Source organism: Triticum aestivum, chromosome 1B (genome assembly GCF_018294505.1).
Source record: "Triticum aestivum cultivar Chinese Spring chromosome 1B, IWGSC CS RefSeq v2.1, whole genome shotgun sequence".
In the NCBI taxonomy this organism is placed as follows: Eukaryota; Viridiplantae; Streptophyta; class Magnoliopsida; order Poales; family Poaceae; genus Triticum; species Triticum aestivum.
This window is the reverse complement of record NC_057795.1, coordinates 304,110,881-304,123,486: the sequence shown is the minus strand read 5'-3', so window position 1 is coordinate 304,123,486 and position 12,606 is coordinate 304,110,881. Positions and strand designations below refer to the sequence as shown.

Here is a 12,606-nt window from a genome sequence, read left to right as displayed (position 1 = left end):
TCCGGCTTCAGGAGAAACCTTCAGGTATCCTCAGCACGGTTATCCGGATGATCCGGAGGGGGGCCCGGATGATCCGGCTGGGTCCGGATGATCCGGACGGCGGTCCGGACGTCCGGGCTAGCTTCAGCCGCTGCTCCGTCTTCTTCTCCTTTCTTCCGTCTTCTCTTCCATGCTTCCCTCGCGGATGGTGTAGACGTACACTTGCGCTCGCACTCCTCCTCGACATCCGTGATGTTCCGACAATACCTATGCATGCACGCGGAAGGAGTGTCAAGTAGTATACCGTCCTCGAGAGTGTCAAGTGAGCACGTGTAAAGGAGATGATTCACCTTTGTGTATGTGAAGTAGATGTCGCACGCGTCACTTGCGAAATGAACTCTTGACATGGTGATGTCCGTAGGATGCTCCGCATCACCTAGCCCCCCCCCTAACATTATTGATTTAAGCCTAGTATTAATATGAACAGTGACTTTTTGCTGCTAAAATTGTGTATTTTGCTGGATTGCCCCTCCCCAACAAGGCTTACCAACACTTAGCCCCCTCATTCGATTTTCCATGCTCTACCACTGGTTGTAGATACCTACCGACCAGGTGCACTCTCCGGCGTCAAGCTAGGTCTTGGTTCATAAAACACAAGGGTAGAGTAACTTGGGGAGGAAGAAGATTAGAGAGATCCCGAGCAGGGAACAGATACAGTGAAGTTGACAGTACATGATCCTCAACCCTGACGCTAGCAACGGCTATTTATTAACAGGGCACACTCACACCAGAACATATTACATGAGCCGCTCACTTGGCCGGCACAGGTATAGCCCACGTAGCCGCAACGGGTCGTTGCAGTGATGGGACTAAAAAATGTGTAGCACCTAGGCTCATTGGTGGAGCATTTGGCCGACATCACCGCCGCTTGGCGAGCTGGAACGTGCGCTTCAAGAACTGGTTGGCGGCCTCGTCGTCGCGGTGGCACAACACGCGGAGGATGGTGTTTGGATCCGCGGGGCCCCACTGCCTCGCCGTCGGCGGCACGAGGGTCGCGCCGCCGTCCGAGTCCTCGTATTCTCGCACGCCCGCGATGGACTCCGACGTGGCGGCGCCGAACGCCGCGATGAGTTGCTCCGTCGGCCGAGCCATGAGCTCAACGACGCCCTCTGCGGCCTCCGCCTCCTGCACCACCACGTCCTCCGGGACCAGGCCCTCGCCGCACGTGCAGAAGGCGCGCTTCAGGCTCCGGAAGTCCTCCTCCACCATCCCGTGGTCCGCCCTCGTGAAGCTCCGGTCGTTGCCGCCGGCGAGGAGGACCATCAGGAACGCCTGGAACGAGGCCTTCATCACCTCCCGCACGGCCACCGGCTGCGCGTGGTCAACGAGCACGGACACAAGGAACGACAGGTTCTGCTTGAGCGCGCGGAGCACCGGTCGGATGCGTGTGTCGACGACGTTGCGGACGTACAGGCCCTGGTAGAAGGAGTGGCGCGAGTCGAGGAAGATGAGCCGGAACGCGGCCACCTCGGCGACGCGCGACACCGCCGACTGGGCCGCGGCGCGGGTGCGGTCGAACGCTGCCACCCGGTTACCGCCGGAGGCAGAGGAGAGTGACGAGAGCGACTCGTCGATGGCCTGGACGTGGGTGAGGACGTAGTGGAGCGTGTTGAGGCGGACGTAGATGCGCTGCGTGCCGCGGCTTATGGATGGCCGCGGGGTGTGCTGCGAGGCGCTGCCGCGCGGGTTGGCCTCCGGCGCTTGGCACGACGGCAGCGCCGCCTTCTTCCACAGCCGGAAGAAGCCCGAGTCCTGGTTGCACCTCGTCAGCGCCGGGAGGGGAGGGACGTAGCTCTGCTTCGACCCTGCATTTGGATTGAAACAAGTCTATCGATCGATCGATGATGGCCTCCATGCTAAGTTTATTTAACGGGATTGAGTTTGATCGGATCGTGTACCACATGATGCGACGAAGGAGATGTAGTCTTGAAAGGTTGAGTCGAGGCCGTCGACGAGCGCCTGAACCACGTCGTCTTTTGCGGTGGCCGGAATGTCAGAGAACTCGTCGATGGTCGCCCTGGACAGCCTCATCAGCTCTATTGCCGACGCGGGGAAAGGCTCCTCCTTGGACTTGGGAATCCAGCTCTACAAAAACAATGTCAAGCTCTAGGAATTCCAGCTTCACTTCATCCACCAGAGATGGAAGTGTACCTCGGTTTCTTTGGCTCTGAGGATGCAGTCGCTGCCGATCCGAAGTCTGTCGTCCATCCAAGCCTTGAGCAAGCCCATCACCACTGACTCCACCTCGTAGGGCTCCATGTCGCCGACGACGGCCTTTGCCCGGTCGTCGTCGCAGTCCGCCGCGTCTTCGGCGGTCATCTGCGCCAGGGCCTTCTCCAGGCGATTCGCCGAGTGGAGCACGCGGACGAGCTCCTCCGTCAGGATGGTGACCTTGCTCAGGTACTCTCTCAGCACCACGCCGAAGCAGCCGTGCAGGGTGACTGCGGCGACCGCTATGGGGGCCGGGTGCAACCGCCTCAGCAGCGGGCTGAAGTTGGCGCGCTCGAACATGGCCAGCTGCTCCGCGTCCCTCGCCAGCTGCGTCAGGACCACGCCGGGGTCGTCTGCGGGGTCTGCCTCTGCCATGCCATTCTCGAGTATCTGGAATCAAATCATGTCCATCAAATCGTGGCGGACTGCTCGCTTGATAATGTTTTGTGCTTTTCCTATCTGACTGATGAAGCATGCATGCGCTCACTTTGGTGAAGATGTTCTTCATCGAACACCTGATGTAGTAGTCGACGCGGTCGGCGGCGAAGTTCCCGGTGCCCGCGTATTCGCGGTCGGCGACGATCTTGCCGGCGGCAAGCGCCAAGGACAGCAATATCTCCATGGCAGTCCCGCCGATGCCTTTCTCGTACCTGTCGTGGTAGTCCAGCAGCCGCTTCTCCGCCCACTCCTGCATCTTGCCGAGCACGCTGAGGAGCACCTTGGTGTACACCGGGTCACGGGACTGGGACTCGCGGCTGCCCTGCTTGGCGTCGGCCGCCACGTCGGCGAGCAGGGCGAGAGTCGCGGACGCCAGGTCCGGCTCGGCCTGCTCGGTCACCACGTACTGCTGGAAGAAGACCCAGGCGAAGCACACGTTGTGCAGCGCCCTGCCGACGCCCAGGATCGGCCACGTCTTCTTGATGAGCTCCAGCAGCTCGTCCACCTCGTCTAGCACCACGGTGTGCTCCCTGTGGTCGAAGACGGTCTGGAGGAGGGACACGTAGAGGAGCACGTTGAGCGGGTAGCCGTCGGCCCAGTGGCACGCGTCGCTGCCGCTGCCGGGGCGCCACGCGAGCGCGTGCACGGCGTTGTTCAGGACCCGCATCGCGTCGGAGCCCTTGCCCGTGTCGATGGCGCGGATCTCGGTGGCGCGCATCACCTCGCGGAAACGGAGCACGGCGGCGTGGAGGCGGTCGAGCGGGAGGGACGGGTGCAGGATGAGGCCTGCCTCTAGGAGCTTGATCTGCCGGAACTGCCACTGGTGGTACTCCTCGCCGTCGGTGAACTCGGACGGCTTTAGCTGCCGGAGTAGCTCCAATGGCAGGACGATGGAATCAGGCCTCTTCCCAACCTGTGCAAATAAATGGATAGATAATACGTACTACGACCGACCATGGGAACGTGCATGGATGCGAGCGAAAATCATGCATGCATGCATGGGTGCGTACTTGGACCTGTCCGACGACGGCCCGCATGAGCGTTCGGCGGAGCCGCGCGTCGCTCTGCTCGGTCACCCGCATCTGTTGCCGCATAATCTCCGCCGACGTCATCGGTCGCCGTGTTCGGCCGGGAGAGACCGGGCCTGAATTCTGGCTCGAGGTGCGCACCGTCGTCGGCGCGGACCGCCTCGGCTTGAGCCCCAGCGCCTTCTTCACCTTGCTGCTCATAACGGCGCTCCCGCCCCTCGCCCCCGCACCGGCCACCGGTGACGACACCTCCCCCTCCGACGCGCCGCCGGAGGAGCGGCAGGACATGAAGAAAATCTCGTACGCCGTCTCACGGAGCTCCACGGCGCCGAGGGCATCGATGCCGCCGAAGGGGCACTCTAGGTCGGCGGCGGCGAAGTCAAGCTCGGTGGCGTTTGATGAGCGCGTCGCCGAGGGGCTCCCGGAGGCGGAGCGCGACCGCTGGTGGTGTCCCATCGTGCCCATGGTCACGTCTCCCGTGCGTTCCAGTCGGCCGGGCCGGGCCGAGCCGAGCGAGGTCGCTGGCAGCGCTGGCTGGCTGGCGACGTCGCCCTCCCGGCCACGCAATGGAGGCACGAGAGAACTGGCTAGGCAAGAACGGGACGGAAAGGTTGAGGCAGCTACGCCCAAATAGATGGTGGACTATTTTTATGTCACAATTCGAGGAGAACCAAGAGAAGTTGTTTTGCACGTGATCTTTTAGAGACTGGAATATAGCTCCAACGTATATAGAGTGACAAAAACGATAACGTAGGAGTATTTCGGAAACTTTGATATGATTCCGTGACCTGGTAGCATTCAATCAGGCCCTACTAGCGAAACAAGCTTGGCGAGTGCTGCAATGCCCGGAGTCTTTGGTGGCCAGAGTGTTGAAGGCGCGTTATTTTAGGGACTGAGACCATCTTGAGTGCAACGTGCCCTTCGAATGCCTCGTATACTTTCAGAAGTATCCTGCATGGAAGAGATCTACTCAGAGAAGGGCTTCTATGGCGCATTGGAGACGGCTCCAAGGTCAATATACACCACAGCAACTGGATACTGAGACCGGGATCGATGAAGCCACTTGGTCAACTTTACTTGCCGGGGGTTACGAGGGTAGCTGATCTTCTTCGGGCTGATGGGAAATCTTGGAACCAAGAGAAGGTCCTGCAAATGTTCTCCCCGGATGATGCCAACGACATTCTAAAGATTGTGGTGGGCGGAATTGGGGTTGATGACTATCAAGCGTGGAACCATACGAAAAATGGAGTTTTTACTGTTCGATCCGCCTATCATCTGAGAATGGCTTTGTCCAGAGCGAGATCCGGACGGCCGGGGTCTTCCAGCTCAGTGAACAACACAAGGGGTATTTGGCACTGTGGGACACGAACGCTCCAGGGAAGGCAAAGATTCATCTTTGGAGGTTAGTTTCAAACAGACTGGCAGTCGGGTCAGAACTACATCGGAGAAGGATTAAGCCTGGGGTTTTTTGTGTTGCTTGTGGTCGTGAGGAGACCATAGTTCATCGGTTTTGGGCGTGTCAACAGTCTGCAGATTTCTGGAAGCGATTTCGCTCGGAGATGGGAGATATGGTGGCGATCCCACCATGTCAGATTGACTCCCAGGGAGAAGTCGCACGCTGGCTATTACAATGGCTAGCGGATGCATCCAATGAAGCAAAACAGGCAATGGTGCATGCGTTGTATAGTATTTGGCTTGCCAGGAATGAGGCGCGTGACGGAAAGAGAATCAAGGCCCCACATGAAATACTAGCCACGGTGTTGAAGCAAAGGGAGGAATGGAGGTTGGTTCACCCTACTTTAAGTAGCGTTCCGACCCACCATCCTTCACAGCCATGGGAACCACCGGTTGATGGGTGGATCAAGGTGAATTCAGATGGAGCTACTTCAAAAACGGGGGACAAGGCAGGCGGAGGAGCTGTACTACGGGACCATATGGGGGCATTCAGAGCAGGTGTGTGTCATCTCTTCGCCGGCGTCTCCGATCCCGAGGTAGCAGAACTTATGGCTTGTAGGCGATCTCTTGAGGTGGCGGCTGATATCAATGTCCGAACAGTTCATGTTGAGCTAGACTCCCAACGAGTGGTACAGATGCTGCGGAATCAAGCAAGGGAGCTATCGGTGTCAGGGCCTTTGGTGGAGGAGATAAAGACCATGCTGAGATCTTTAGAGGACTGTAAGGTTTCATGGGTTCGACGGTCTACAAATGTTGCCGCGCATAAGTTAGCTATAGTAGGAGTGGGTGATGAACTCTGTAAGCTCTGGTTGGGGGCTCCCCCCGGATTTTGTTCTTTCTGTTTTGTCGGATGAGATTCCGAACTTCGTAATAAGTTAAATAAAGCGGCAACTTGACCCTCAAAAAAAAAGCCGCTACTCAGACATACTATACAATATTTCGGCAAGATCATCGAAACCAAAGTCTCATGGTTCGATAAAGAAAATCGTTTTTAAAGTCCTGATTTTTATGAAGTATTGTTAGTATCAAAATCATCATGTGGCAACTTTGATTTGGATACAATAGCAACTTCAATAATCGTGGCGCATTAGCCAGCCAGGCAAACAGAGCGTGCCGCACGGAAGCTTTTCTAGCCGCCGCCTTCTCCACAAAAAAGTTAGGGTTTCTGCCTCCCACCAATGCCGCCGCAGGTCCGCCTTGCCTCCTCTGGTGGCCTTATCTTTGATGGATTGTGCCCGACTACGGCGATAAAGAGGCGATGACGGCATGCTTTTAGTTGTCGCTAGGTGGTCTACGGATCTATATGTAATTTTTATTATTTATGGTATCCGTTGATGAATAGATCAAAAAAAATTCACAAAGAAGAAACTTCAATAATCATGACCCGCAAAAAAAAAACTTGAATAATCGTGGGATGATCTGTTTACTCTGCATTTTTTTTTCATCCCGTGAGCATACCTGGGGATATTTTATCCCTTTAATTTCCAGTTTTTTAGCAACCTTTGTGTCTATAGTATACCGCGTATAACATTCCAGTTCCGGTTCAACCCCTACAGCCCTTTCACTGTGACTTATCTTTTCAAACTTGAAACTTTAAGTTTTAATTGAATAACGGAAGTAGTTAGTTTAGACTATTGCGAAGTGACCAAAATACATAGAGATAAAAAGTTGGATGTCTGATGGCACAGCTATACTATAGCATAATAATACCATTAAGTCTCGCAACCTTCCATCTTTTACAGTAAATCAGACTCGTATCTCTGCCGATTGATGAGAACGTTGTTTGTTATGGATAGAGCTCGTCTGGGGTCAAGCGGTGACCTGCATTTCAAGAAAGTAAACCAAATATGGTGGGCAGTGGTTCATAGTGTAATTCATTCCCAAAGAGATCCTAGCAGAGTCGGAGAAACCTCCATGGTCTTATGTACCTTTGCATGTGACAAGTGAAAACTTCACGTCTTCAGCTTAATGTACGTTTGAGTCAATGCACCTGTCCAACAGCATATGTCAGCTTAATGTAGCCAATTACAAACATTAATTGACCCCTGAAGACTTGCACATATTTTTGATAAGATGCAAAAGAACATCGAAAAGATGAAGAGGGATCAATCAGTATTTTCATACTACTTTTTTCTTGAGGGAAAAATACATGAGAAAAGGTGGCATTCCAGAGTTATTCATCTTTGATGCCTCATTTTGAAGCAAACATGAAATTACATCGCCGATCATTCGGTATTTCAAGATTAAAATCAAGTTAATCCTAACACAGGGTGCACTTATGCAAGTTGTTTCTTTGCTTTTATAAAAATATACAACCTCCATTCACAAAATATAAGATTTCAAACATTTCAGCCCGTATGTAGTCCATATTGAAGTACCCAAAAAAAACTTATATTTGTGAACGGAGGGGTACATCGCAAAGACTCAGCATTATGCTTTTCTTGTCAAAGGGACAAAGGAAATGTGTGATGCCATATCATGATTACTGAGAAACATAATGCAAATATATTACCCCAGTACACCCATCAAAATAACGTAGTACACCTTATGATGAATAAATCTGTTTTTATCCAGAGCATACACATTCAAAACCACTAACAAGTACAGTTTTACCACAACATGCAGGCAAATTAACTTTAGATGCTTAAACCAGCTGATATTTGGTGCAGTCAACCATGGATTTGAACACCGAATTGCACAAGGCCACTGATCTAGTTATATTAATTACTGGTACATTCATGTTCAAAAAGTTATGTGATTCATAAATTAGATGGCACTTGTATATTATGTGAGTACAAGTGTTAGCGATCACAAGCAGACCATTCCGTTTGTTAGAACTGAATGGAGCATATGCAAACCTAATAAAGCAACAAAGCTTCCACACCAAGGAGTACACGTATATAACTAAACTACAGTTATACAATATGCTTTACCACATGTTGTAGCCATTATATGCGTACCAACAAGGAAGCCTCTAGAGACTATAATATTAACCTATAAATAAAATGATGCACTAAATGCACGCAGTGACTAAATTTAGGTTTGCGCGCGGGGGGTGGGGTTGTATTTCCATAAATATGTACGCTATTACAATTTAAGTTAAAAAAATAAACTACAGATTAACCGGTAACTCAGCTAAAATATCGTTATATATGTATATAAAGACTAACAAATTTTCTGCTTTCCATCTTCACGGATTCAGCAGCTGAGCAAGGCATAGTGAAGCAGTAAATGAGCACTGGTTTTTATGTCAGCATATAGTAAGCAAAATGAAATTCTATTTTAATTTCAGGCGATGGAATCTATCAAACGCATAACCATTTAGGATGTACTCCCTCCGTCCCATAATATAAGACATTTTTGCAAGCTACGTCTTATATTGTGGGACGGAGGGAGTAGTGTTTAACAATAAGTCCTGGTTTTCAAAAAAAAAAAGAGTAGTGTTTGGAACGAATAATGCTAAATCTTCTGTGTAAGGGAACGATCATTCAATCGTTTTGATCTTGTGTCCAAAACACAATAGAGCAGTGACGTCAGTAGAGAAACTATCGTGTCAAAACCATTGCTATCGCTGGTGTTTTTGCACCTCTATTAGAGCATATTTCACAATTAGTTTTACTATCTTATATGTATGATAAAAGTAAATATTTAAGTGTAAGCCTGTGGAAATTACTACCAAAATCTACATGTATTTTATTTATCACTGAGGTTAATCTAGACTTTTAGAGAAGATATTGTGGGCCAAAATTGACAAGGCTTGACTCCAGTGCTTCACAGGGTGAATTAGTTAACTTCTTTATCAGGACATACCAAATCTACAGAGCAAGAACCAGGGTATCATCTCCAACTAGGACAAAAACCATGTCGAAACGATTTTCCAAACAAAACTGGAAGACAATGAATCTTTGTTTCCACGTACCACCACCTTGCAGCACAGCAAGATCCTCAAGAACATGAAGCACATAAAAAGCTAGTAGCTTGCATTCTGTGCCAATGCTTCAAATCGAAACTTCTCATCAGCTCATCAAGCAAAACCAGCAGATTTCCGATATCATTTTCACCCTCACTTGGACATTCTTTACACGGAATGGCGTCACGTGCAACCTGTACAGAAACGAAACGAAGGAGGAAGGACAATTATTTTACTTGCCAAATGCCTCACTACTGTACTCTAGGGTTTCTACCTGTACATCATTCATCATGTAGAATCACTGATTTTTTGGCATCTACACTACCTTAGAAGTTGATGCTACCATCTTGCTGCTAGTAAGCTCTCTATCACTGCAAACATACTATCAAAATTTTAAGACCAAAAGGCTTGAAGGGCTAATCAGTTCCCTCTACTATGCCTGTTTTATCAATCTACATACCAACATCAGATGCTAACCCTGAAACATATTCACAGCTTCATCATGCATACGAACAATGTTTGTCAAAACAAATGTATACATAGGATGTCACATTCCAGTTACATAAAGAAGCGCACTACACTTGACCATCCGTTTGAAGCAGCTATGGTACCAAGCTTCTATCAGTGCATAGTTCAGGATTAGCATCTGTTGCAAGCCGTCAAATTTGAAGAATAGAAGTAACACCTTAACTCCAAGGTGAGCTAAAGCAAAGCAAGGAACCAGAGATGAACACAACCACCAGCAATAAACGTTTCAGACTTAACACAATAGGGAGAGAGTATCCAGCATAAATACTACAGTCAAACACGAATATATGATTCTGTAGAATAGAGATACAACTAGTCCATAAGCAGTGAAGCTACTCTAGCTTTAAACTAGAGATAAAGCAACCTGAAACTCCACTGATGACAAAGCACACCGAAGGATAAGCTAAACATAAATAAAGCATTATGAAGATACAGCTACTCGACATAATAGCTACTTATTGACTGAAGTTCTAGTTAAGCCACGAAAGGATCAAGCATTCCAACCAGGAGAAATACTGATTTAACCGGCAGAATGGATGGTCTTCAGGAAGACGAGAGCAAAGCCAGAATACTGCAATAATACATATGCTGCCCAAATGCACTGGTTCACACCATGAACATTATAACGGCCTCTTCTACTGAGCAACCCTAGGCTGCATACCACCATAACCGCTGCCATAATTTGATTGGCCCTCAGAAGCTCCATTGACTGCACCACCAAATCCTCCGCCTTGTGAAGGATCAGTCCACGCATTTGGATATCCAGAGTTTCCATTCCCACTTCCATATCCAGCAGCACCATACCCAGAGGCTGCACCAGTAGCAGGATTTCCAGCACCATCTCCCCGACCACCATAAGCACCATACCCTCCATGATTACCATATGATGCATCTCCTCCATATCCACCATAACCATAGCCCTGGTTTCCATAACCTGCAGCTGCACCAGGTGCCTGACTAGTGGGTGCATTCCCACCAGCAGAAGAGCTATTCCATGCACCATAGCCTGCATTGCCAGCATAACCCCCAGTGCCATAACCAGATGGAGCTTGACTGCCCCAGGGTCCTCTATTAGCGCCTGGAGGGCCACCCTGGTAACCAGATGCAGCAGCACTTGGATTGCCATAAGCCCCAGCATACGCAGCAGGAACACCTCCATACCCTGCAGACCCATAATTTCCATATGTAGTTCCAGGATTGGTGTGCCCATATCCATATCCAGTTGGAGCACTGCCATAAGCTCCAGCGCCATAACCTGGGTAGCCACCACTGCCTTGCTGCGCCTGCCCATATCTGCTAGCATCGCCTCTGCCATCATAGCTGCTAGCATTGGAGTTAGGTCCATTGTTACTATGAAAACCCCCACCTCCCATGGAACGGCCGCCGCCGCCAGAGCCAGGATTCGCCTCTCGAGGCAGAGCACGCTTCACCTCTACCATCTTCCCTCCAAGATCGTGGAAGGTTTTGTGCAGCACACGGTCAACCGCATCCTCCGAGTCAAAGGTAATGAAGCCGAAGCCCCGGGGGCGCTGTGTTGTCTGGTCATACATCACCACAACATCGGTGACAGCCCCGAAGGTCTGGAAGTACTGCCGGAACTCCTCATCTGTCAGACTGGAGGGCAGCCCGCCCACAAAGATCTTCTTTGTCCTAGCACCACCGGCATCGCCTCCGCCACCACCCCCTCCACCTCCAGCGTTCCTTCCTGCGCTAGGGTTCACCGCCTTGGTAGCCTGCTGCTCCTCCCGCGAGAGCGCCCGCTTCACATCAACCTGAGACAACAAAATCACAAGCCACGCTTGAGCACACACGCGCAACCCTAGGCCGCTGCAGCGGGGTAGATCGGAACGCGACCGAAGCGAATATTCGACGCGAATATCCCGCTAGGGTTTGGGTGGGGTGAAGAGACCAAGCGAGGGGGAGTAGGTACCGTGCGGCCGTCGAGTGTGTGGGGCTCTTGGAGGGCGGCGTCGACAGCGGCGGGGTCGGCGTAGACTACGAAGCCGAAGCCCCGCGGGCGGCCGGTGAGCTTGTCGCGCATGACGGCGGCCTGGGAGACCTCGCCGAAGTTGGAGAAGTGCTCCTGCAGCTTCTCCTCCGTCGTCTCCCAGGAGATGCCGCCGATGAAGAGCTTGCCCTGATCCGACTCCATCTCGCCTCCTTGCGCCGCTCCGCTCCTCGGATTCTCTCGCGCTCGGGTGCGGGAGGGGGGCGATGGGGAGAGAGAGAGGGGGGGGGGGGGGGGGGGGAATTGGGGGATTTCGGCTTCGAGAGGGGGCGGAGGGGGGCTTTGGGATATTTTAGGGCGCGTGCGGGGTGCGGGCCTGCGGGGGGACACGGGGAATCGGTGGGCGTACTAGTAGGGTTTCTTACTATCTCATCGGGGCTTTTCGGAGTTCTTTTTCTCAGGGCTTTGGCTGTTCTTGTTGTTACTCTACTATATGGGCCGAAATTTCCTTGAAATGGATCTGGAGGGCGAAATTTCTGCATCCAGGTTTTTTTAGGGGATCTCTTCCCGTGCGTGAACAATAAATAATAGAAAATTTTGTCTCGAAAAAAATTAGAAAACTGTCTCGCAATTTTTTTTTAAAAAAGTAGTAGTAAAATAACAAAATATGGAGAGAAAAAAAGACAGCAAAGATGCTTAAATTTTCTAGGTGCATGTGGATTTTCATGGTGAGATGACATCGGAGGAGCTAGGTAAAGAAAACATTGAGAGCTCGGAAAAGCGAGCAACTTTGGACATTTTGGAACTCTGATTTTCATTTTTCTTTTTCTTTTTTTGACTGAGCTCCTCCAGATATGATCTTGGCAAAAAAAAGTTACAAGCACCTAGAAAATTCAAGCATGGACGTTAAAAAAACATGGATGCATAGATAGTGTTTCTTTTTGAACTGTAACCCGTAAAAAAATGCCTTCATTAAGAGGACGCTAAGAATCTCTAGTACTTAAAGAAGAATAGTGTTTCTTTTCCTGCCAGGCGGAGTGCTTCGTCCA

At 50.7% G+C, this 12,606-nt stretch overlaps 2 protein-coding genes across 3 annotated transcripts; both read right to left on the bottom strand.

The window, feature by feature from the left end:
• Positions 1 to 696: 696 nt before the first annotated feature.
• On the bottom strand, positions 697 to 4,347 carry LOC123090564 (protein unc-13 homolog). 2 transcript variants are annotated; one of them, XM_044511885.1, is made up of 5 exons: positions 3,699 to 4,347; positions 2,738 to 3,601; positions 2,191 to 2,640; positions 1,938 to 2,124; positions 697 to 1,844 (listed from the first exon to the last, which is right to left on the bottom strand). In XM_044511885.1, exons 1-5 carry the CDS (start codon positions 4,179 to 4,181, stop codon positions 898 to 900), a joined length of 2,931 nt encoding a protein of 976 aa, XP_044367820.1. In that variant the 5' UTR covers positions 4,182 to 4,347; the 3' UTR covers positions 697 to 897. The 2 variants fall into 2 exon arrangements, with proteins under 2 accessions (XP_044367820.1, XP_044367828.1); XM_044511893.1 differs by having other exon boundaries at positions 3,705 to 4,347.
• A 5,476-nt stretch (positions 4,348 to 9,823) lies between these two features.
• Positions 9,824 to 11,872, bottom strand: LOC123120817 (heterogeneous nuclear ribonucleoprotein 1). The gene is made up of 2 exons (XM_044540808.1): positions 11,540 to 11,872; positions 9,824 to 11,381 (listed from the first exon to the last, which is right to left on the bottom strand). Exons 1-2 carry the CDS (start codon positions 11,759 to 11,761, stop codon positions 10,245 to 10,247), a joined length of 1,359 nt encoding a protein of 452 aa, XP_044396743.1. The 5' UTR covers positions 11,762 to 11,872; the 3' UTR covers positions 9,824 to 10,244.
• Positions 11,873 to 12,606: the final 734 nt, after the last annotated feature.